General features: G+C 39.3%; 2 protein-coding genes across 3 annotated transcripts in view; both read right to left on the bottom strand.

Moving 5' to 3' along the window:
• Usp32 (ubiquitin specific peptidase 32) overlaps window positions 1-26,081 on the bottom strand; it is a 162,635-nt gene that overhangs the window by 122,731 nt on the left and 13,823 nt on the right. For both annotated transcript variants that reach the window (XM_052755777.1, XM_052755776.1), the window contains exon 2: window positions 5,479-5,606. In XM_052755777.1, the coding sequence (XP_052611737.1) occupies window positions 5,479-5,606 (128 nt within the window). The remainder of the gene's footprint in view (window positions 1-5,478; window positions 5,607-26,081) is intronic.
• Window positions 19,820-20,380, bottom strand: LOC128121272 (60S ribosomal protein L24). Its single transcript, XM_052755778.1, has one exon. It carries the CDS (start codon window positions 20,334-20,336, stop codon window positions 19,863-19,865), a length of 474 nt encoding a protein of 157 aa, XP_052611738.1. The 5' UTR covers window positions 20,337-20,380; the 3' UTR covers window positions 19,820-19,862.

The following is a 26,081-nucleotide window of genomic DNA, read 5'->3' as shown; positions in this document are numbered from 1 at the left end:
ATCTTCTCTCTCAGTGCCATAAGGCAAGCTGCTCTAATTACTAAGCAACACTCCTATTTTCTTAAATGTAAAATTCATAGTAAGCAAGAGTCATACAGTAAAAAAAAAAAAAAACTGTCCCATTTAAACAAGTATTAAGCAAACTACAGTGCATAATAGTTATTACCTTGACCTGTCCTTCCAAAGTAAAAGGCAGGAAAGTTCAGGCTAAGTTCTTTTTAAATCTATACCAGCTCATGGTCTGACAGAATGTTCAGTGCCTTGTACTGACCTACACACTATCTATAACTCAACTATTAAGTAAACATGAGAAAGAAGAAAATCAAGATTTAATAAATTCTGTGACAGTATAAAACATTGTTATCAACAGAGTTTTATTTGATTAAATCACAAGGGCAACTATAATGCTTCACTTGTCACAAAACATAGTAAATAAAGATCTTCAGTATTATTAGAATTAGAATAATTTTTCCACAAAATAAATTTTCAAAGTAATCTGAAGAATATCTCAAACTGACATTTAAGCAAATGACCAAGAATACATGACTACATGAATCTAGCAATGGTGCTAAAGGAAGAGTTTCTCTAATTCTAAAAAGAAAAAATTTTTACATAGGGTAAGAGTGATAAACTTGAAACTCTCAAACATCCAAGAGTCCCAGAATTTCAGACATATGCTACATGCAACTTCAGGAACTAGGATCTGGAAATCTTTGGGAGATATTATTTAGTCTACCATAGGCTCTAATTACAGCTACTACAGTCCCAAGAGAATGAGATAAATTTCCGTTTCTTCTTCACGTCCTCTGTCTTCCTTGTCCCTATATCTCCTCCTTGGATACAGATAAATTCAAAAAGTGTGTGGCACAGCAGACTCGATAAGTCTCCACCTCTGACAGAACTGGAAATAGGAGCTCCAGAGAAAAGGAAATTAATGTAAACACTAAGGGGAGGAAGGATCAGAAAAACGTGTTTTTTGTAATCCCTGGGCCTGCCTAACCCTAAAAGACAAACCGGTCTGAACTAAAACTGAGTCTAAGACTAGTCACTGTGGGATAAATCCAAATAGGACTGCACAGGCTTTGGAAAGGTAACTGACATTGTAAGCAAGCAGGAGTTGGCAAGTACAAAGCTATATCCTGAGTCACGGTCATCATGATCTGATAAAACACACAGTAACATCTCCAAGAATCAGAATCTCTGAACATTCCAAATATCTAGACTGTAATCCGAAAATCCTCAACATAAAAGGACCAAGAAAAATATTTAACCAATTAGGAAATAACCGATAGTACCAACAAACTGATGACACAGATACTATAGGTATTAGACAAGAACTTTAAAGAGTCTAGCATAAAAATGCCCAAAGAAATCAATTACTCTTAAAGTTAAAAAAAAGATGGAGTCTCATCAAAGAAAGACATAAAGAGCCCCAAAATATTACACTATAAATATACTATCTACTGCCAAACTTGAGTCTAGTAATTTAGATTTCCCAGTCACCTAATTTGAAACCTGCTAGCAGCTGGGGGCACTCCTCTTTTAATGGTGACCATGCCTTGTAATAACCAATTAATTAATTTTTTTTTTTTACTTGTTATGTGCACTGGTGTTTTGCCATGGGTGTTGAGTCCCCTGGAACTAGAATTACAGACACTTGTGAGCTGCCATGTGGGTGCTGGGTCCTCTGGAAGAGCAGTCAGTGCTCTTAATCATTGAGCCATCTCTCCAGCTCCATTTAGTTTTGTAAATGTATTTATCTTTATTTTTTATGGTAATAGCCAATTATTAACATAGTATTAACTACTTTAACTGGATGGCTTTTTTTCATAGCTCTACTTGATAATAACTAGAAATGTTCCAACTTTGCAAAAATGTTAAAAAATGATTTATTTATTTTTATGTACATGGGTGTTTTGTCTGGATATATTCTGTGCATTAAGGTACCATGGAGGTCAGAAGAGTGCCCTCATCTCAGATAACTGAGTTGATTTCAGACACTTATGAACCCTCATGTTGGTGCTGGAAATCAAACCTGGATTCTCTAGAAAGGCTGTCAGTGCTCTTAACAATGAGCCACCTCTTTAGCCCCATAAATGTCTTTCTTTTTTTTTCCTTGCTGGCCTAGAACTTTCTATGTTGTCCAGGATGGTGTCGAATTCAAAGAAATCTGCCTGCATCTGTCTTCCAAGTGTGGGGATTAAAGGCTGTGCTGGCTAATTTTTATGTGAACCTGACACAAGCTAGAGTTATCTGAGAGGAGGGAACCTCAACTGAGAAAATGAGGAAATAAGATCTCAGGCTAGTCCCAGCACTTGGGAGGCAGAGCCAGGAAGATCTCTGTGAGCTTGAGGCCAACCTGGTCTACAGAGCGAGATCCAGGACAGGCACCAAAAGTACACACAGAAAAACCTTGTCTCAAAAAACCAAACAAACAAACAAAAAAATCTCAGGCTGCAGGCAAGCATTTTCTTACTTAGTGATTGATATGGGAGGGTGGTGGTACCATCCCTGGGCTGGTGATCCTGAGTTCTGGGTTCTGTAAGAAAGTAGGCTGAGAAGACCATGATAAATAAGCCAGTAAGCAGCACTCCTCCATGGCCTCTCCATCAGCTCCTGTCTCCAGGTTCCTGACCTGCTTGAGGTCCTTGTCCTAACTTCCTTTGATGATGAACTGTGATGTGGAAGACACATGAATCCTTTCCTCCCCCCCAAAAAAAAGCCGGGCGGTGGTGGCGCACGCCTGTAATCCCAGCACTCGGGAGGCAGAGCCAGGCGGATCTCTGTGAGTTCGAGGCCAGCCTGGGCTACCAAGTGAGTTCCAGGAAAAAGGCGCAAAGCTACACAGAGAAACCCTGTCTCGAAAAAAAAAAATAGACACGAATCTGCTTTTAGGTATGTATACAGATAGATGTTTATATATAATCCAAGGACATAAAATACTGTGACCTAAATTTTTTCTAGCAACATGAGACAGTTCTGACTTTAAGCAAAGGAGCTGTGTGTGTGGGGGGGGGGGGGGGGGGGGACTGAACAGCCTTTGAATTTAGAAGCATTTTCTATTAATTACTATAAACTCTGTTTAAGTCACTTCATTATTTTATTAATTTTTGAGACAGGGCCTCACAGTGTAGGCCTGGCTGGCCTTGTCACAAAGATTCACTTGCCTCTGCCTCTCTAGTGCTAGGATTAAAAGCATGCACCACCATACCTGGCTATGTCCCCTTTTCTAATTGGCAGGTCATACCATAGTATTAAATAGTTTATTATATCTTGAAATGAAAAATTATAAATTCAACATTTGTTTGTTTGTTTGTTTGTTTGTTTGTTTTTCGAGACAGGGTTTCTTTGTGTAGCTTTGCGCCTTTCCTGGAACTTGCTTTGTAGACCAGGCTGGCCTCGAACTCACAGAGATCCACCTGGCTCTGCCTCCCGAGTGCTGGGATTAAAGGCATGCGCCACCACCGCCCGGCTAAATTCAACATTTTTGTACTCTAACAGCACTCAAGATAAACTTATTAAGGAAAGCAAGAATATGAAGAATAGAAGCTCATGCTAAAACAGAGCCCAATAAACAGACAGGGAAAATTCTAATGCTGCCACAAATCTAAACTAATGGCAGAACAAGAAAATATACTTTATACAATAAACGTAAAGAGCTATAAAACAACATATATCCTCAATCAAAATACATACATAAAGAAAAACAAATGTAATATCTATTATATAAATGACAAAGATATGCAACACAGTAATTAAAAGCAGATGTAAATTGTTTATTTTTTTTGTTGTTTGTTTTTTCTTTGTTGTTTGGTTGTTTTTATGGTTTTTGTTTCTGTTTGTTTGTTTTGTTTGTTTGTTGAGACAGGGTTTCTTTGTGTAGCCCTGGCTGTCCTGGAACTAGCTCTGTAGACCAGGCTGGCCTTGACCTCTGCCTCCCAAGTACTAGGATTAAAGGCATGTGACACCACCATCTGAAAAAATCCCCCACCCCCACCCCCACCCCAGGGTTTTTCTGTGTAGCCCTGGCTATCCTGGGCTATTTTTTAAAATAAAGTTTATTTTAAAGAAAAGGGGCTGGAAAGATGGCTCAATGGTTAAGAACACTCTTCCAGCCTCCACAGACACTAGGCATATATGTGGTGCCCATACATACATTCAGGCAAAATGCTCATAACACACATACACACAAAAAATAATCTAAAAAAACTGCTAAAAACAATAAAAAATAAAGCAGAGAATTAAGGTTCCATATGTCATCTCAAGCTTAAAATTCCTACTATAACTTTTATTGTTTTATAAATTTTACTCTTAGTCATACTTAGAATAACAATACATCTGTGTAGTTACTACAAAATAATAAACATTATTTTTAGAAAGAGAATGCTAAGCCAGGCGGTGGTGGCACACACCTTTAATCCCAGCAGTGGGAGGCAGAGGCAGGAGGATCTCTGTGAATTGGAGACCAGCCTGGGCTACAGAGTGAGTTCCAGGAAAGGCTCCAAAGCTACACAGAGAAACCCTGTCTCAAAAAACAAACAAAAAGGAAGAAGAAGAAGGAAGAGGAGGAGGAGGAGGAGGAGGAGGAGGAGGAGGAGGAGAAGGAGGAGAAGAAGGAAAAGAATGCTTACAAGCTTAGCATATTTTATTTAAACATTTTGGTACAATTTAAATAAGAATTTAAGTAAGTTCCAATAAGCTCTTATTTCACTTACAAGATTTAATTTTACAGACTCAACTCCTTTCAATAAAAAATTTATAAAACATACAACATAAAAAATTAATATCAGAGATGACATTTAAAATAAGGAGGAAATCATATAAACAATCTATAATTATTACATATCAGTTGCAAAAGCACCAAAAATGCAAACCCGTGACTCTTTAGTGTTCCCATTCAACCTTTAAGAATACAACACATCTGGGGGGCGGGTGTGGTGGTGGTGGTGGTGGTGGTGGTGGTGGTGGTGGTGGTGGTGGTGGTGGTGGTGGTGGTGGTGCAGCACACCTTTAACCCCAGCACTTGGGAGGCAGAGGCAGGAGGATCTCTGTGAGTTCGAGGCCAGCCTAGTTTACAGAGTAAGATCCAGGAAAGGCGCAAAGCTACACAGAGAAACCCTGTCTCAAAAAACCAAAAAGAATACAACACATCTAAACTAGAACCTGTTGCTTATTCAGCAAGAAAAATAACTGTGAGGAAGATGAAATCTTTTCATTGAAGACTCCTGCAAAATTTTAAAAAGCAAAAAGACAAGAACACAGGGAAGGTAGTTTAAAGCTATAAACCCAGATAAGGAGTTCAAAGCAAGCCTCAGCTACACAGTAAGTTGGAAGCCCGTCTGAGCTATGTCAGACTCTGTCTCAAAAGAAAACATTTAATAACAGAAAAAGAATTAAAATAATTTGAAAAAAAAAACTTTGAAAAAGAAATTTAAACTGGTAGAAACTACAAGAGGAATGCAGCCCCATAAAGATTACCTCAGCAACTTTAGGAGGCACTCCATCCCCGAGCACTTCCCTGATGAAGCAGTGCTGACTCATGTAATATGAGAGTCCACAGGTCCTCTTGAAGGCATCTTTGAGTCGTTTCAGCTCTACATCTGTAACTACAATTCAGAAACAGAGGATGGTAAGAAACCAGAAAGGAAAAGGCTTTCAAAACATAGCTCCTCACAGTCGGATGAGGGCGTACACCTATATTCCCAGTATTTAGAGGCTCAGAGAAGAATGGAGTCTGAGGTCAACCTGAGCTACATGGCAAATTCTAGGCCATGACTTTTAAAAATGGATCAGGAATGGCAGCACATGCTTTTAATCCCAGAGGCAAAGGAATCTCTGAGTTTGAAGGCAGTCTGGTCTACAAAATGAGTTTCAGGACTGCTAGAGCTACACAGAGAAACTCTGTCTGGCCTGGTAGAAGTGGTGCACGCCTTTAATCCCAGTACAGAGAGAGCCAAATATCTGAGTTCGAGGCCAGCCTGGTCTATAAAACAAGTTCCAGGACAGCCAGGGCTACACAAAGAAACTGTCTCAAAAAACAAACAAACAAACAAACAAACAAACAATAAAAACCCTGGGCCTAGAGAGATGGCTCAGCAGTTAACAGTACTTAATGCTCTTTAAGGAGACTCCACTTCTATCCCAGCACCTGTACTGTGTCTCACAACCATCTGTAACTCCCATCCCAGGGGATCTGACACCTTCTCTGGTCTGCTCAGGCACTGCACCAATTTGGCACACAAACATACATGCGGGCAAAACACCCATACACTTAAATTTTTATTTTAAATAAAAAGACAAAACTTTAACATATGCACACAAATTTTCAGGCCAGGGAAAACAAAAAGTAGCATATGATTCAAACAGACAGGTAAGCTAAATGGCATTAGATTCTGGCATCAATGCTTTTGGCATTAACATATGCATTTCCTTTGTAACAAAATTACATTATTTGTACCATGAGTACATATGTATCTTGGGAGAATACTCTCCAAGTTTGGATTCTTGCCTGTCAGGTGACTCACAATCTTATCTGTAATTCTAGCTCCAAGGAGAGCTAATACCTTTGGTCTCCTTGGGCACCTATACTAACATGCACAAACCACACATAATATTTTAAATCTAATTATGGATATATGTTTATAATAAAATGAATATATATTCAGAATCAGGCTAGAGAGTTAAGAGCATTGTTACACAATTAAGAGGAAGTTCTGATCCCAGCACCCATACAATAAGCTAGGTGTGGTCCCATACACTTTTGTAATATTCCAGTCAGTACTGGGGTTGACAGAAAAAGAGGATCACTGGAGCTTGCTGGCCAGAAAAAAAAGTTGATGTCCTGGTTCAGTGAGACCCTAACGCAAAAGAATAAGGCAGGAAGTAATACAAAGGGGCATGTGACACACTCCTCTGGCCTTTGCACACACAGAGGTAAGCACCCCTATACATATATATATATACCTCTCTCTCTGTCTCTCTCTCTCTCTCTCTCTCACACACACACACACATATCAAAAAAAATAATTTTTGAAATTATGCATCCCATTACTTTCAGCATCTAAGACTTCTTTCACTTTATACAACAACCTGTCTAAAAAGACAAAAGGGCTGGTGAGATGCTCAGTGGGCAAAGGCGCCTGCTGCAAAAGCCTGGTAACCTTAGTCTGATCTCTCTAATAATGCAAATAAAGGTAGAAGTAGAGAACCAACTCCACAGCGTTGTTCTCCGACCGTGACACAAGATACATGTCAACACACGGCATACACAGGCACTGTTTTTGTTTGGCAGGAACCTGGAGGCAGGACAGAGGCAGAGATCATGGGGGAGCTCGACTTACTGGCTTGCCCCCATGGGTTACTCAGTCTAATTTTTTATATATATATAACTCAGGCTCATCTGCCCAGGATAACGTCACCCACACAGTTTGCTAGGCCCTCCAAATCAATCATTAATCAAGAAAATTCCCTACAGGTTTGCCCACAGGCCAATCTAACGGAAGCATTTTCTCAACTGAATTTTCCTCTTCCCAGACAATCCTAGCTGTGTCAAGTTGACAAAAAATTAAGGCACACACAAACAGTAGTTAATTAACAAAATTAATTAATTAAAGAGAAATGAATACTCTTCAATATTAAGTGTGCAATATAATAATCCCAATGACAGGCACAAAATGGTTGCTTTGGTTCATGCTGGAAGAAACAAAGACTTCTGGATGCAGAAGAGAATTACATTAATTTTTATTTTTTTATTTTTTATGACTTATTTATTTATTATTTATACAATGTTCTGCCTGCATGTATCCCTTCAGGCCAGAAGAGGGCGCCAGATCTCATTACAGATGGTTGTGAGCCACCATGTGGTTGCTGGAAATTGAACTCAGGACCTCTGGAAGAACAGCCAGTGCTCTTAACCTCTGAGCCATCTCTCCAGTCCCCTACATTAATTTTTAAAGGTGAAGCCATGTAAAAGGGTCAAGAACATGCCAAACAGAAAGAAGGCTTTACTTCAAAGTATGGAGTTATATCTTATGCCACTATAGCAAAATGAGGTTAAAAAAAAAAAAAGGTGTGTGGGGGCGGAGATAAGCCTCCACCTGTGAAGATCAAGTCACAGTTACTCTACTCTGACACCCAAGAGGGAGGAATACAATCAACCACAACTCAGACACACTCTAGGCCAATCAGAAACAAGGCACCAAGTGCAGAGGACAGAACCTGGGAGCAAAAAGCAAACCTCCGCCCAGACAGAAAAGTCAGCAGACCTGGGTCCGTTCTGAGAAGAGCAGACTAAAGCAACACAAAGGATCTACCCTTGGAAACTTGGAGGGAGGCAAAAGGAGTAAGTCAAAGTAAAAGTCAGCTCTATTAAAGACCTGTGCAAACTTCGGGGAAATTACACTTGCTTTTCAATTTCTTGAGTTTAAAGCTCAGAAAGGTTTGTTGGGAGTCCTCAGTATAGAGATAAAAAGCATAAAACTGAAAGAAACCAAAGTTTACAATGTCTAAGAAGGGAGAAAATAGAGGAAAAGAATGGTGAAGAAAATTGGTAATGAAAAGTACAGTGAACCAAAAAATATGGTCTCCAAAGGCCAGAAAAGTTCCTGATAAGCAGTCACAAGGTATAAAGGGCCAGCAAGATAAAGATGAAAAGGGCTTGGCACACAGCTAATCACTCAATAAATGTTTATCATATGCAGGGAGGGTTCCAGGTTCAACAACATGTAGGGCAATGATTAAAAAAGAAAAAAAATATGATAAATTCCAACAGAGCTCATTAGAAATTGGACTTACTAATACCTACAATATACCAACTAAGTACTTCGTTTTTAAATGTGAAAACAGAACACAAAACAAAGCTCATGTCATTAATTATAGCAATTAGAGAGAAAACTTTTCTACTACAACTATTAATATTTCTTCAAGATATACAACTCATTAATGGCTTTACCAACAAATTAAGCTGCTTCTGCTCTAGTGGAAACAAAGGAAATTGACGGTTAGAATATAACATGGCAAGCTCCACTGTTGGTTACAAATTAGTTGAAAAACTATTCATTTTGTTCAGCATGTTTGGGGTAGGACTACAGCATTCTCAAGGCCCTGGGTTAAATCCCCTAAGGGTTCAATCACTATGAAATGATGACATAAAACTGATGATCAATAAATTTATTAACTAATAATGGAGGAAACCTTTTAAAGTGTTTATAATAAGTAAACAATGTCCATCAACAAAAAGATCAAAGTTATTGTACAGACTGAAAATATTTTAGACATTAAAATGTGGCCATAGGTCCAAATTTATTAAAAACAAAAAAAGGCCGGGGGGCGGTGGTGGTGGTGGTGGTGGTGGTGGTGGTGGTGGTGGTGGTGGTGGTGGTGGTGGTGGTGGTGGTGCACGCCTTTAATCCCAGCACTCGGGAGGCAGAGCCAGGCGGATCTCTGTGAGTTCGAGGCCAGCCTGGACTACCAAGTGAGTTCCAGGAAAGGTGCAAAGCTACACGGAGAAACCCTGTCTCGAAAAACCAAAAAAAAAAAAAGTATTTACTCAAAATATTACACCAACATTTAATCAATCAGTAGACAGAAAGTGCATAAAATGTTCATTGGTTTGCCAGGTATGGTAGCACATACCTTTAATCCCAGCACTCAGAAGGCAGAGGCAGGCGGATCTCTGTGAATTCAAGGGCAGCCTGGTCTACAGAGAGACCCAGGACAGGCTCCAAAGCTACACAGAGAAACCCCGTCTCAAGGAGAGGGAGAGGGGGAGAGAGGGAGAGAGGGAGAGAGAGGAAGAGAGGGAGAGAGGGAGAGAGGGGGAGAGAGAGACAGACAGAGAGACAGAGAGACAAGCAAGACCCTGTCTCAACAAACAAATGTTCACTGCAGGGCTGGGAAGGTAATTTTAAGACTTGGAATTCAGAATTTAAGTCAGTAATAGCTCCCGCCTAGCATGCACAAGGCTCTAGGTTGGATCCCCAGCAGTATCCCAAAACAAACACTGAAATGAAGGAAAGGAAAAAGAAAGAGCAAAAGGAGGACTATCAAAAGAGAACTGCCAGCTGGGTGTGATGGCACACACCTTTAGTCCCAGCACTCAGGAGGCAGAAGCAGGTAGATCTCTGTCAATTTGAGGTCAGCCTGGTCTACAAAGTAAGTTCCAGGACAGCCAGAGCTGTTACACTAAGAAACTCTGTCTTGAAAATCAACAACAGAGAGACAGAGACAGAGACAGAGAGAGCTGCCAGGGTCCAGTGAAATAGCTCAGCATTTGCCACCAAGCCTGATGACCTGAGTTCAATGCCCAGATCCACATGATAGAAGAAAAAGAATCAATTCCACAAAGTTGTTCTCTGACCTCCATGTGCAAATGGCACATGTGCACAATCCCTGCACCCTATACATATACATTATACATACAAACAATACTAACAATCAACAAAAACTCACTTTAAAAAGAGAGAGAGAAAACTGTCAGGTTGGCTCAGTGAATAAAAGCACTTGTTGCACAAGCAAGAGGAACTCAGTTTGATTCTGCAGCACCCATATAAAAAGCCAGGTACAACCACGCATGCACTCGTATTCCCAGCACCAAGGTAGGCGGGGTAGGTGACAGGCTTGCTGGTTGCTAGCATAGCTCCAGGGTCAATGAGAGACCCTGTCTCTAAAAAACAAGGCGGCACAAAGTGACAGAACAGGAACCCTATGTTTTCCTCTGGCCTCCTTGCAGGTATACACACACAAAGAAAACTGTCATCTGTTGGGAAAAAAAAATGTATTCATCATTGCTTTAGATTTGAACATGGGTGTTGTCTAAAGACAGTTAAGTCACATCACTGAGCATCCACAACACTATACGCATACTAACAGTCCATAAAATAGTAAATGCAATCTCTCTACAAAAAATAAATTTTACAAGCAAGTATGGCTCAACGGTAGAGTACCTATCTAGGACACGCAAAGGCACTGGGTTCAGTTTCCAGCACCATAATAAGACAAACAAACAAACAAACAAAAACCTTCACAAGCAATTAACACTGCATTAAAGAAGCAAGCCAGGGGTCACTGGTTTTAAAAAGATTAAAGGCCCAGCCTGTCCTGGTAGTTTACACTCCCAACAGTCTGGAGGCAGAGGCCGGCAGATCTTTGAGGCTAGCCTCATCTACAGAGTGAGTTCCAGGACAGCCAGGGCTACACAGAGAGACTGTCTCAAACAAAGAAACAAAATAAGCAAACAAAAAAGATTAAAGGCTCAAACTAGACATGGTAGCAAATGCCTTTATTCACAGCATTTGGGAGGCCAAGGTAAGAAGATCTGGAGTTAGAGACCAGCCTGGGCTATATAGCAAAATTCCACACACAGACCAAAAGTTCTGGTTGGATGAGAGGCTCAGGGATAGAACATATACTTAGTATGTAATTGGGCCTCCACTCTACTTAAAAAAAAAAGGGGGGGGGAGGGAATGACACCAAATATCAAAGATTAATCTGATAATTCTGCCACATTTACTAGCTAGCTACAGGTTAATCTAGACCTAGTATTGCTCAAAGCATAAAGCACATCTATTTTCTATGTTTAGTACAGTTATCTACATAGTTAGACTAAAGTCATTTAGAAGCCAATATACACACATCTTATAAAGAGTACCTTATAATAGGAGAGTGAAGAATAGGGCTTCTTATAGTTAATTCATTAATCAAGGACTGGTGAAGACTTCACTTAATCCAAGACTTCCTTAGAGGGTACTTATTTCTCTTAAAAATACATAGCTGGGTGTGGTGGTATACACTGTAGTCTCAGTACTCAAATGCTCACAAGTCTGAGGCTAGCCTAGTCTACATAATGAGTTAAAGGACAGCCAGGGCTACATAGTAAGACCATGTTGGCTTTTTTGTTTTTTTTTTTAAGGGGTACTTCACAGTTTTATTGTCTAGTAATTTCTGCTACAAAAGTTATCCAAGCCAGGCATGGTGGTGCATATCTGTCATCCCAGCACTGGGAATATACAAGCAAAGGGATCAGAAGTTCAAAGCCATCCTAAGCTAGAGTGAAACCCCAAAACAAAAGATAGATAGATAGATAGATAGACAGACAGACAGACAGATAATAAAGTAAACTAAGTACATTCAGAGTAACCAACACAGCTACATAAACTATCACAAAAATAAATAAATAGGCAACTGCATTTGTCAAATCATAACGCCAAGAGTATGCTGGATGCTATGGGCGCTACAAAGATAAAAGTCTGATCCTAGTTTTTAAAGTGTCAATAATCTGAGTCTTATTCCAAGTTAGCCACTGTTAATACTTTTATTCTAGTAGTTCCCCTTTTCTTCAAACATGCATACATTGTGAAATGATCACTACCATTTCAATAGTTCTTACCTGCCACACAACTACAACCACCTGATGAGTATTTAGAGAACTGATGCCCAACACCCCTCCACCAAAACATTGAACTCCTTAGCAGGTGTGTCCAACCTTTTGCCATTGCAACACAATGTGGTCATCTACAAAGTTCACACTCAAGAATTGTGCAATAGAGTTACCAAAAGCATTTTTCCCCACAAGAACACGTAATTTTACAGTAAATTTACAAATTTGTGATGGCTTCACTCACAGCTATCCTGGGCAGTGGGTTGGACATACCTACTAGATAGAGGGAGGGCAGGGGAGTTCAAATACATGACAACCTGACACAAGTTTATACAAAGTAATAAGGGACAAAACAAACAAAAAGGGCGAAGGGAATACAGATGAAGAAAGTAACATGAAGGAATCTTGGAAAAAGGCAATTCACACAACAAAAATTAAAAAATAACAACAAACAAACAAATAGAAAAAGGCTGGCATGGTGGTGCACAACTGTAATCTCAGCTGTTGCTAGGGAACCAGAGGCAGGAAGATGAAAGCAAGTTTTGAGACCAGCCAGGACTAAGAAGCAAAATCCTGTCAAAAACAAACAAACAGAAACAGAGACCTGAAGGCACGGCCAAAGGCAGGAATGGAATGATCAACAGCACAGAGGATGGAAGACATGAGAAATGCTTGGATTATAGATGGAGAAGATGAGAGGTGAAATGTGGGACTGCAAGAAAGAAAAGGATAAGCAGAGAACTGAAAAGAAAATCTAGAAGGGTTGAAAAATATGCTTGGTTAGTTTGGGCTTTTAAAGAAGTTATTTTTTTTAATTATTCTGGAGAAAGGATGAAAGTGTAACTCATGTAAAATTTTTCAATGATTCAAATCTAGAAGCTACTGAAAAAACTAAATCTGATTTTAATGTTCTATTAAAATATTTTATGTTCATAGAGACACAATATACTCTATAAAGAAAAAGTTGACATTTTGAAAAAGAAAGCCTACAGCGGTAAGCAATTCATTGCTTCACATCTTTTTCATTTTCTGGTAACAGAAGAGAAGAAAGAAAATTCAATGGGGTTTCTGTTTGAGAATATGTTTCACCAAAAGGAAACAGGATTGAGAAAATCAGGGTAAGAAATTTAACAAAGTTTTAAAAAATAAACAATGCACAGAAAATATTAAGCAAAAGAAATGAAGGAAGCTGGGTTAATACACCCATAATCTCAGTCAGTACTCTGGAGGCTAACGCAGAGGATTCTGTGCTTACACAGGCCTTACTTCAAGAAAGGAGTTGAGAAGCTTATGTAAAGTAGGCAAAGTGCTTGCTGCACAGGTGTAAGGGCCTAAATAAAATTCCCCAGTTCCCACTTCAAAAGCTGAGTATAACAGCATACATCTATAATCCCAGCACTAGGGCAGAAGTAAGGCACGGAGACAGAGGAACCCTGAGGTATGTTCAATGAGAGACTCTCTCTCAAAAAAGGTGGAGGAAGGCACACACACATAAGCACATCTGCACTCAGATGTACACATGCCACACATATACAAATAATAAAAGTAATATTTTTAAAATAAGAAAGGAGCATGAAAATTAAATCAGCATACATTTCACTGTTATCCCAGTTAAAAAAAAATAGTGTCACCTCTGCTAAGTCACAATGCTGTTCAGATTCAAGGACCATGAGAGAAATGTCAAAGTCATATTATATAAGAAGCCTGTAGGGTGGGAGATATTGTCATAGTCACCTTTTGAAAATGTAATCTGGAGGCTGGAGAGATGGCTCAGTGGTTAAGACCTGTTTTCAATTCCCAGCACCCACATAGCAGCTCACAACTGTCTGTAACTCTATATCCAATGGATCCAACTCTCTCACACAGACATACACACAGGTCAAATACCAACACACATAAAAATTAAATGAATAAATAAAAATTTTAAAATATATAATCTGTCATACATATAGACAGTAAATATTCATATTAATAAACTATTATCATTATTTGAATTGGGTTTTCTTTTTCCATAGGTACATGAACAATTTATATAATTTCCTTTTACAAACCAGTGTTCTACAGCTCTAGGTATATTCTAAGGGACTAATGAAAAAGGAATCTTTTCCCATAGTTAATTGTTGGGGGATATTAGATCACACTGTGGATCCCAAGTTTGCATTTGCATTGATTAAATAAAATTAACCTTGGGTTAGGAGGATGAGTTAGCAACTAATTGACAAAAAGTAATCATAGAGCATCAGAGGACATCCGGGAGAGATAAAGAGGCACAGGAAGTAGTAGGGAGGTGTTTGGAGTGGTGCCACATTTTCAGGTTTGGCAGAGCTGAAGCATGGCTCTTTTGGAGATGCCAGCAAGGAGAGAGGGTTAGCTAGTTGTTACTCAGCCTCTCTGAGCTCACAGGTTTTCACTCCAGCCTTTGAATCTCAAGTCTTATTTATAAATAGAATGACAAAGATTAAGTTAAAGCTACCTTTAGCAGCAGCTAGGGCCAGTGCCTTCGGAAACAGAATTCCCGCCAGGTTATGGCCTGAGTGGCCAGGCCACTGCTAGAGAAGCAGGCTGGTAACTGCTTCTCTAGTAGTAGATTACGGCGCAGCCACACTGTCTCGAAGATAAAACAAGTTAATGACTTCCACGATGAAGTATACTACTTAACAAGGGAACAGACATGCTATTTGTAGGAAAGAAAATGAAAGATTAAAAAAAGAACGAGGGCTGGAGAGATGGCTCAGAGGTTAAGAGCACTACTTGCTCTTCCAAAGGTCCTGAGTTCAATTCCCAGCACCCACATGGTGGCTCACAGCCATCTGTAATGAGATCTGGTGCCCTCTTCTGGCCTGCGGGGATATGTGCAGACAGAACACTGTATATATAATAAATAAATAAATCTTTTAAAAAAAAAGAACGAAAAAAGCTATAGTTAAGAGTTTTGCCGGGCGGTGGTGGCGCACGCCTTTAATCCCAGCACTCGGGAGGCAGAGCCAGGCGGATCTCTGTGAGTTCGAGGCCAGCCTGGACTACCAAGTGAGTTCCAGGAAAGGCGCAAAGCTACACAGAGAAACCCTGTCTCGAAAAACCAAAAAAAAAAAAAAAAAAAAAAAAAAAAAAAAAGAGTTTTATCAGTTTTTTTTGAACTATTTATTTTTCATTTTACATTTGTGTTTTGCGTGCATGTATGTCTGTGATGTCTGTGCACCATGTGTGTGCCTGGTACCTATGGAGGCCAGGTGTCAGATTCTTCCAACCGTTGTAAACCACCATGTAGGTTCTAGGAATTGAGTATGGGTCCTCTGGAAAGGCAACAAATGCTCTGAACCGATGAGTCATCTCTCTAGCCCTTTGTCAGAGGGATTTTTTGTTTGTTTTGGTTTTGGTTTTGGTTTTTCGAGACAGGGTTTCTCCCTGTAGTTTTGGTGCCTGTCCTGGATCTCGCTCTGTAGACCAGGCTGGCCTCGAACTCACAGAGATCTGCCTGTCTCTGCCTCCCGAGTGTTGGAATTAAAGGTGTACACCACCACTGCCTGGCTTGTCAGAGGTTTTTATAGAAAGAGCAAAAGAGGCGCAAAGCTACACAGAGAAACCCTGTCTCGAAAAACCAAAAAAAAAAAAAAAGAAAAAAAGAAAAAAAAAAAGAAAGCAAAAGCACAATCTCAAAATAAAATAAAAAAAATTCATTTATAAAGAAAGCTATTAGGTCTATGAAGATGACTTAGTTGGTAAAGTAAGGTCCTCAAGCATGAGGACCTGAGTTCTGATCCCCAGAATCCACTTAAAATGGGTTGGTGATGAGAGGTGAGAAATGGCTCAGAAGTTAAGAGCACTGGCTGCTCTTGCAGAGGACCCAGGTTCAGTTTAAGCCCCCAAATAGCTGCTCATAACTGTCTTTAACTTCAGTCTGAGGATATCTGACACTTTCTTCTAGCTTGTAGTGTACAGATAGATGCAGGCAAAACACTCAAACACATAAAATAAAATAGGGCTGGGGATGTAGCTCAGTTGGTAGAGTACCTGCCTAGCATTCATTAAGCCCCAGGTTCAATCTTCAGCACCCACATGGTGATTCATAACCATCTGTCAACCAAGGTCCAGGGGACCCAATGCCCTCTTTGGCCTCCAAGAGCAACAGACATGCAATTGGTACACAGACAAGCACACAAGCAAAATACCCATGCACATTAAAACTAAAAACAAATCTTTAAATAAATAAATAAATCTCCCATTTTTGTTTTTGAAAAGTATAAAAATGGTTCACTAGTATTACACTCTAGTTTACATTTCAGAGCAAATCATCTGTAATTCAAAGCAGGAATCAAAGTGTAGTAGTTTCTATAGCATTTAGCCTCAATGTCCAAAGACAGTGCTGACAGGATTGGAATGTGTGGGTCTCTGTGCCATAAAACTAAAAGTAGCTCTCTTCCACAATGTATTATGAAGTTGTTCGTGGCTTTACCACAGCACACATGGTTTAGTTGAGGCTGTAAATGGATTGTGGCTCCATATCTTCACCTCACAGACCGCCAGTATCTGTAATCAAAAGGAGCCATGCCATCCTTACAGAGCATCAGTATCCATCTGCTTCTATTTCTGTTCCCAAGCATCCCCTGAGCTTGCCTGAATTACATTTAAAAAAAAAAAAAATTGAATTACATAAAAAATTGGTTTCCTTGTTCCCACTACAGAATTCTTTTTAATGTATAAAAATGTGAAGGAAAAAATACAGAATAGGATCTCTGTGTCAGAAAACAAAGTTACTTTGTCAATGAATGAAATAGTAATAACAAACTTTAGGGCACAGATGGAAAAACATTCAAGTTGTATAAGTTTTTTTCTACAGGAGTGACAGCTCCCATTCTGAAACATGTCAAATATACCACTATAAAGTTAACCTAGAATAATTTCTGGGGAAAATTGTGTCTTTGAAAACTGCCTGTAAGAAAAGAACATAAATAAAAAAAAATGACTTAGTTTACAATCACAGGAAATTTGCTATATGCTTAAATGCTAAAGTAGAATTTTAAAAATATGACTGAGAAAATGTCCTTAAGTCTTCATTAGCTTCTCCTATTTTCTACAATATAACAAAATGACTCTTTAACCTAGGTTGATAAGCTTCCAGCAGTTTCTCAAACCAAACACACAGTGTATCATCTTCTTGGTTCATAAACTTCTGAAGCTATCAGCAACATAACATTCATCAGTTCAGGGACATCACATGTTTCCAAGTATCCTTAATCTCCTCCAGCAGAGGAGTCAAAATGCATCTAGTAGCCCAAATTCCTTCATAAATTCAACCAAAATACGAAAATAGGATGTCTTCAGTGTCTTAACCTATTGAACAGAATTAATAATAAAATTTACACCTAATTTAGCATTTTAATCTTTAAAAAGCATTTTAAAATCAGGTGTAGGGGCCCACACCTATAATCCAGCTCTTGGGAGAAAGAGGCTCAGATGGAGGAAAGAAGCTCAGAAGTTCAAAATGCATCAATCTTATTTGTGACAACTCTTGTCTCCATCTGACCACCTTCCAAAGACTATGCCCCTTAAGGCCATCACTCAGCGGTTTAGGTTTCAACAAATGAATTTTAAAGCAGACACAAGCATTCAGACCACAGCACTTACTAAAGCAACTGTATTTAATATTCAGGAATTTACACACATTTATTTCCTCCCTTCTATTTCACTTTTAAGAGAAGTCTTTTACAACATGATAAAAAAAAAACTATTTATTCTAAACTTCCCTTTCCCATTAATTTCACTGTCAACTATGATCTTTGTCAAGAAAGCCCAATAGTTATGATAACATCTATCATCTATATACAACTCCAAATTACATAGTTTTGTGAATAAAGTTACAAAGGTCAATATAGATATATACTTTTGGGGAAATGGGGACAGGGTTTCACTATATAGCCCCAGTTGTCTATGGTTTCTGAGTGTGGAATTAAAGGTATCACCACACCCGGCCAGATATACATCTCCATCAATGACTATGGAAAGAGGTTCTAATTGTTTACACTATGCTACTGAGCCCACAATTTTCAAATAGAAAGTTAATTCCTTGTACCTAATTTTAGGTTGGCAATCATGAAATGTTTCCTATAATTCTCAGAATTCATCCAAGATCCTTGCTGAAAGGATAATAAGGTTCATAACTTTAGATGAGAACAAACTCATGTAATTAAAATGCATCACAAAAGTATATTATATATTAATGAAATTTTGAATTACTCTTTCTATGCAAAAAGAAAATAACTAGAATTTATAAGCATCCTCCTTGGCAAACTTGATGAAAATAAAGCATATATTGCTGGGTGGTAGTGGCGCATGCCTTTAATCCCAGCACTTGGGAGGCAGAGGCAGGTCGATTTCAGTGAGTTCCAGGCCAGCCTGATCTCTAGAGTGAGTTCAAGGACAATCAAAGCTACACAGAGAAACCCTGTCTCAAAAAATTTAAAAAAGAAGAAGGAGGAGGAAGAGGAGGAGGAGGAGGAGGAGGAGGAGGAGGAGGAGGAGGAGGAGGAGGAGGAGGAGAAGAAGAAGAAGAAGAAGAAGAAGAAGAAGAAGAAGAAGAAGGAGAAGAAGAAGAAAGAAAGAAAGAAAGTATATATTGTCTCACTTCTTAACACTATAGTATTTCAGAAGAAATAACAGAAAACTAATGTCTCTGCAACCACTACATCTAATATTTGACAGGAAAAAGTGGCTTATAACTATTAATGGTACTGCCGGCGGTGGTGGCGCACACCTTTAATCCCAGCACTAAAGAGGCACAGCCAGGCAGATCTCTGTGAGTTCAAGGCCAGTCTGGTCTACAGAGCGAGATCAAGAATAGTCACCAAAACAACACAGAGAAACCCTGTCTCAAAAAAACAAAACAAACAAACGAAACAAAATTATTAATGGTACTAATATAAAACTTCTAAAAAACTATGCAATAACCAACATACTACTCCTTTTGATACCAAAAGCAATTTTGAAAGAATTATTTACATGGATAGGAGTCAGCTTTAAAGAACTTCACATTGACACTGTCAAACTGAGCTTTTCTTGCTTTGGATGTGTCCATGTGGTAACCAAGCTTACAAATATCAAGTCCACACCACAACTTGGTAATAAATAATAAATGATTCAGTCTCAAATTTTTGAATTAAAATTATATGTTGCTTCCTAGCTCCAAATCTGAGTATATAATAGCAATGCTATACAGTAGGCCCTCAAAATCTGGGTTGTGCATGTGAGGATTCAAACAACCATATATTGAAAATAATAGAAAAATAAACTTTTATCTAACATAAACATGTTCAAACTTTTTCCTTGTCATAGTATATTAACTATACAACATGCACATTGTATTAGGTATTACAAAAACCTACAAATGATTGTAAGTAATCAACAATTTTTTTTTTTTTTTTTTTTTTTTTTTTTTTTTTTTTTTTTTTTTAAAAAGATTGATCTTTATTCAAAACTCTGATCTACCAAGTTAGCGTTTCCCACCAACTCGGGGAGCAGAGACCTTCACAGGCTTCACAATCTTTTGTTTAGGTGCTGCTTTGGTAGGGGCCTTGGCAGCAGCCATTGCTGTCTTCTTGGACGCTTGCTTAGCCTTTTTTGCTTCCTTGGCAGCCCTGATAGCCTGTTCTCGCTGAGCTTTCCTAACTTCTGGTTTCTGATTCCTCTTGGCCATTATATCAGCAAGAGACGCACCAGTGATAGCCCGCTGGAATTTGACTGCACGGCGGGTTCTTTTCTTTTGAATTTCTTCCGACTGTCCCTTCTTGTGTTTTCTTCTGTAGAGGACAGTCCAGTTTATCTGCCGAGGATTCCTTTTGGAAAGGAATGCGGACTCGCATTTTGCATTAAGAAACTGGAAAACCTTCCCGTCGGTCCTGGCGTAGCGCCGCCCGTGTCCGGGGTAGATCTTGTAGCCGCTGAAACTGCACAGCTCGACCTTCATGGTGAGAGCTGCCGGCCGGCCGGAGGAAAGATGGCGAAGAGGTAATCAACAATTTATTTAAAGTTTACAGGAAGACCTGAGGATATGCCAAAACTATGTCATCTTTTTATGCGGGATTTGAGTTCATTTTAAGGACTTGAGAGTTTGGGTATTCAATAGGTGCTGTAGACCTAATAACCTATAGATCCATAATGACAATGGTCATTCTATCATAAACTCTCAAATGTAGATTTCAGAAAGCTGACTATAAAATTACTGGCAACAATCAAGCAATGGCAACATATTAACCATTCATTATACTCAAGGAAAAAAGGACTTACTGAACTATTCAAAAATTCAAGTAGACAGACAATAGCACTACCATTATTTATTTATAGTTTGAAGAAAATGAAAAGCTATTTCAACAGTAAACGTTGGGCTTGATTTGGTTTTTCCTTATGTATATGTACATGTGGCTAGTATGCATGCATATGTGCCTGTTGTCATGAATGTGGAGACCACAGGCATTTTGGGTGTCTTCCAATATTACTCTCCACCTGATATACTGAGGCAGGGTCACCTGCTATACCTATAGCTCGCCAGTTTCACTAGGCTAGCTAGCCAGATTGCTTAGGAATCTTCTCCCCAACAGGTGCTAGGGATTCAAACTATGGTCTTCATGCTTGGGCAACAAGTGATTTCCCCTGAACCACTTCTCCAGCCTTGCAAGTTGTTCTTTCTTTCCTTCTCTCTGATTAAAAAATAGAGCTGGAGCCGGCGCTGGTGGCACACACCTTTAATCCCAGCACTCGGGAGGCAGAGCCAGGCGGATCTCTGTGAGTTCGAGGCCAGCCTGGTCTACTGAGCGAGATCCAGAAAAGGCGCAAAGCTATACAGAGAAACCCTGTCTCAGAAAAACAAAAACAAAAACAAAATAAAAAACAGAGCTGGAGAGATGGCTCAGAGATAACATTTATGATCACTTGTAACTCTTGCATAACTGTAAGATTCTGATATGTAAAACTGGAATGAATACTTTCTGTGCTTTTAGGGAAAAGAAATGTAATTTGTTAAGATTTAACAGTCATCTATGATTCCCAATATTTAAAGTTCTGAAAATACAGATGTACCAGCTAGTCACAAGCATATGCATACATACATACATACATGCATGCATATATATGTAACAATAATAATCAAAGAAAAAGAGGCTATTAATTTGGGGAAAGTGAGAGGAGGGGTCAGAGGAAGGGTACCTGGGAGAAGCTGGTGGGAAGCAAGGGAGGAAAGTAATGTAATTCTATTCAATTAAAAATATATTACAAAATAGTCGGGCGGCGCACACCTTTAATCCCAGCACTCAGGAGGCAGAGCCAGGCGGATCTCTGTGAGGCCAGTCTGGTCTACAGAGCGAGATCCAGGACAGGCAGCAAAACTACACAGAGAAACCCTGTCTTGAAACACACACACACACACACACACACACACACACACACACACACACACACACACCATATATATACAAAAGAAAAGAAAAAACGGGCTGGAAAGATAGCTCAGAAGAGCACTTGCTATACAAGCATGAGGACCTGAGTTAGAATCCCCAGCACCTGAGCTGGAGAGATGGCTCAACGGTCAAGAGACCTGACTGCTCTTCCAAAGGACCCAGGTTCAATTCCCAACACCCACATGGCAGCTCACAATTGTCTGTAACTCCAGTTCACCCTCACACAGACACACAAGCAGGCAAAACACCAATGCACATAAAATGTAAATAAATAAATAAGTGTGTTTCAAAGCGGGGAGGGGGCTGGAGAGACAGCTTATTAGATAAGACCACTTGCTATGTGAGCATGAGGACCTCAGTTTACATCTTAGCACCATGTAAAAGGCTGTGCTTGGGGGCTGGGGCTGGTGGCATATATACTTGAAAGGCAGAGAATTTGAGCTCATTCTGGTCTACATGGTGACTCTGAGGCCATCCAAGGCTACACTGTCTAAAAACAAAAACAAAAACCAGAGCTTCGCTGGGTCACATCTAGGTCTGTAACCCCAGTACTGTGGTGGCTGAGACAGGATGATCATTGGGGATTGCCCTCAATCTAGTTCCAGGTTCGTAGAAGGCTATCTCAAAGGAATAAGGCTAAGAGTGATAAAGCAGAACACTAAACATCCTCTTCTGCCCTCAGTGAACACAAACATAGGTGTGTGCATTTCCACACAAGCAGATCAAAACAAGAAAGAACAAAACCACACATGGCTTTTTAAAAAAAAAGAATCAATAATTAAATCTCGCCACCAAAAACATAGTAAGTCTAGGGATTTACAGTCTTTGCCGCACATACTATTCTGTACTCGTCAACAATTTCCTCATACCTGTATGTGGTTCTGCACATAACCTCAAGATGGCAACATCCTGAAGTTCTATTACATAAAAGCAAAAGTGTATGTATAAACAAGCTGAGAGTGGTGGCCAAGTCTTTAATCCCAGCACTGGAGAGGCAGAGGCAGGAGGAGCTCTTTAAGTTTGAGGCCAGCCTGGTCTACATAGAAAGTTCCAAGCCAGCCAGTGCTACACAGTGATACCCTGCCTCAAAAAAATTAATTTAAATAAAGTAAAACTGTATAAACACTTCACAAACAACCAAAGCAGAACAAAATAATTAAAATAAGGAAGTATGAACTTGAGGTTATGCAATGCCAAGTTTCTCTGAGAAAAACAAGGTTCTGATGCAAAACTATATATAGATAAAAAAAATTTATATCTAGATCTGGTGACAAACACCTATTTCACTCAGCACTTTGGAGGTAGAGCCAGGAAGATTAGAAATTCATGGCCTGGCTGGGCGGTGGTGGCGCACACCTTTAATCCCGCACTTGGGAGGCAGAGGCAAGCGGATCTCTGTGAGTTCGAGGCCAGCCTGGTCTACAAAATGAGTTCCAGGAAAGGCACAAAGCTACACAGAGAAACCCTGTCTCGAAAAACCAAAAAAAAAGAAATTCATAGCCATTCTCAACCACATAAGTTTCAGGCTAGCTTGGACTACCTAAGACCCTATTTCAAAAAAAAAAAAGTCACAGAATTCATGTTGCATAATAAGAACTAGTATGTAGGAGCTGTCAAGATGGCTCAGCAGTTAAAAGCAAAGGCTGCTCTTCCAGAGGACCCAAGTTCAATTCCCAGCACCCAAATGGCAGCTCACAACTGTAACTTCAGTTCCAGGGGATTCAACACACTTACACAGACATACATGCAGGCAAAACACCAATGCACATAAAAATAAATATAGTTTTTGTGGACAGGTGTTTATTAATTTTCGGGGGGTTTTTTGAGACAAAGTCTTACTATATAACTTTAACTGGCCTGAAATTGGCTATGTAAACCAGCCTAGCCTCAAACTCATACAGATCTGCCTGCCTCTGTCTCCTAAGTGCTAGAATTATAAGTCATGAGAAACCACTGGGCCTGGGAACATCTGGTAGCCTTGAAAGGAACCATGAGCAAGTTAGCAAATTTTAAAAATAAGTATACCAAACAAAAGCAAATAAAACTACAACAAATATTAGTTCTGGAAAAGATGAGCTAAAAAGTAATCATAGCTTGCTACATAACTTGGGGTGTGAATCACATATACATATGCCGTACACATATACATATGTCATAAGGTACACACTGGACATTTAACTAAAACTACCATACCATATTGTTAGAATGAAGTAAGAGAGAAAAGGAGGAGGGGAGTAGCACAGGGTAAAGAGAAATGAAAGCTATATTCTTAGGCTTCTAAGTGATAAGTCAACAGAAAATACCTAATGCTGAAGAGAAGCAATATCAAATATCAAAGTTCAACTATGAAAATATACAATAGTCTCCTCAGAAGGGACAAGAAAATGCCAAGGAAGATGAGAACATTGATTCTCAGTTTTAAAAAAATTTATTAATTGGAGAGCTACTTAAGTGCTAAACAAAATAAATTACCCCAGCTGTCCCCATAGGAGCTTTATGTCAATGCATATAAATAAGCACTGAATAAAAAACACTAAAATATTTTTTTAATTTATTACTGTATGTGTCTGTGTATGATAGGAAAGAGGGCATGTACCAGAGAGCCTAAGGAGGTCAGGTGACAACTTTGTGGAGTTGGTTTTCTCCTTCCACTTTACATGGGTTCTAGAGTTAGAACTAAGGTCACCCAGCATGCACTGCAATGCTTTTACCCACAGAGCCATCATCCTACCAGCCCTCATTTAGCAAATCTTTTTAAAGCTTTAATATTTTACATATACATATAAATACTGATGAAAAGTATTTAGAACTTTTAGTATTTATCAAAATAGCCCCATGGGTAAAGGCATCTATTGCCAAACCTGAGAACCTTGAGTTTAATGCCCAGAACCCACATGTCATAAAGTAGAGAACTGATTCCCAAACAAGGTGTCCTCTGACAGTCAAACATGTGCTATGGCACAGGTATACACACCCACCCCCCCCATACACAAAATAAATAAAATACAATTGTATAAACAGTATTTTGGAACATATTCCTTTAATCCTAGCACTCAGGAGGCAGAGGGAAGTAATCTCTCTGAGTTCAAGGCCAGTCCGGTCTACAGAGCTAGTTCCAGAACTGCCAGAGCTACACAGAGAGACCCTGTTAACAAAAAAAAGTTTAAAAATAAATTCTCCGGGGCTGGAGAGGTGGCTCAGAGGTTAAGAACACTGGCTGTTCTTCCAGCAGTCCTGAGTTCAATTCCCAGCACCCACATGGTGGCTCACAACCATCTGTAATGAGATCTGGCTCCCTCTTCTGGCCTGCAGGGATACATGCAAACAGAACACTGTATGCATAATAAATAAATAAATCTTAAAAAAATAAAAATAAAAAAAATAAACTCTCTCTGACTTCTCTGTAGCACAGTATTTTTCAAATCTTTATGAGAATATTTAGAATTCCTTAAGGATAAGCTTAAAATATCTTGAATCCTTCAAATAAACCCTTTATACACTAATGAAAGAGCTACCAAATAGTTCTAGAAACTGGTATTGAAAAGAATGTTTTAAACTTTTTGAAGTTTTTCATTTATATTGAAAAATATAATTATTAAATTCACATACAAAGCATTCATTTATTAACCTGAAAAAATGTTAGCCTTAAAAATTCTAAGTCCAGTCAGGCATGGTGGCACACAACTTCAATTCCAGCACTCAGGAGGCAGAAGCAGGAAGATCTCTGTGAGTAGGGGCCAGCCCTGTCTACACAGGGAGTTCCACACCAGCCAAGGATACATATGTGTTGGGGAATATTATTTTAAGGTGTTACTTTTGTTTATGTTGCATTTGTTTAACTCTATAAAACTGTGTTACTGTGCCTGGCTAAAACACCTGATGGTCTAATAAAGAGCTGAACGGCCAATAGTGAGGCAAGAGAGAGAATTAGGCAGGGCTAGCAGGCAGAGAGAATATATAGAAAGAGAAATCTGGGTGAGGGGTAGAAGTAGCCAAAGAAGGAGGACGACTCCAGGAGCCAGCCACCCAGCTACACAACAAGCCACGGAGAAAGAGTAAGATTTACAGAAGTAAGAACAGGAAAAGCCCAGAGGCTAAAGGTAGACAGACTAATTTAAAGTTGAGAAAACCTGCTAGCAACAAGCCAAGTTAAGGCCAGTTGTTTATAAATAATAAGTCTCTCTGTGTGTGATTTATTTGCGAGCTGGGTGGTGCCCCCCCAAAAGAGTAAAAGAGCTAAAAAACAAACAACACCACAT

Source organism: Peromyscus californicus, unplaced genomic scaffold (assembly GCF_007827085.1).
Source record: "Peromyscus californicus insignis strain IS unplaced genomic scaffold, ASM782708v3 Scaffold_3__1_contigs__length_106647218, whole genome shotgun sequence".
In the NCBI taxonomy this organism is placed as follows: Eukaryota; Metazoa; Chordata; class Mammalia; order Rodentia; family Cricetidae; genus Peromyscus; species Peromyscus californicus.
The sequence above is the reverse complement of the archived record's forward strand: the minus strand, read 5'-3'. Positions and strand labels throughout refer to the sequence as shown.

What these genes read in the sequence shown, in the direction of transcription:
- LOC128121272 (XM_052755778.1), bottom strand. Translation starts at nt 20,336, where the DNA reads ATGAAGGTCGAGCTGTGCAGTTTCAGCGGCTACAAGATCTACCCCGGA.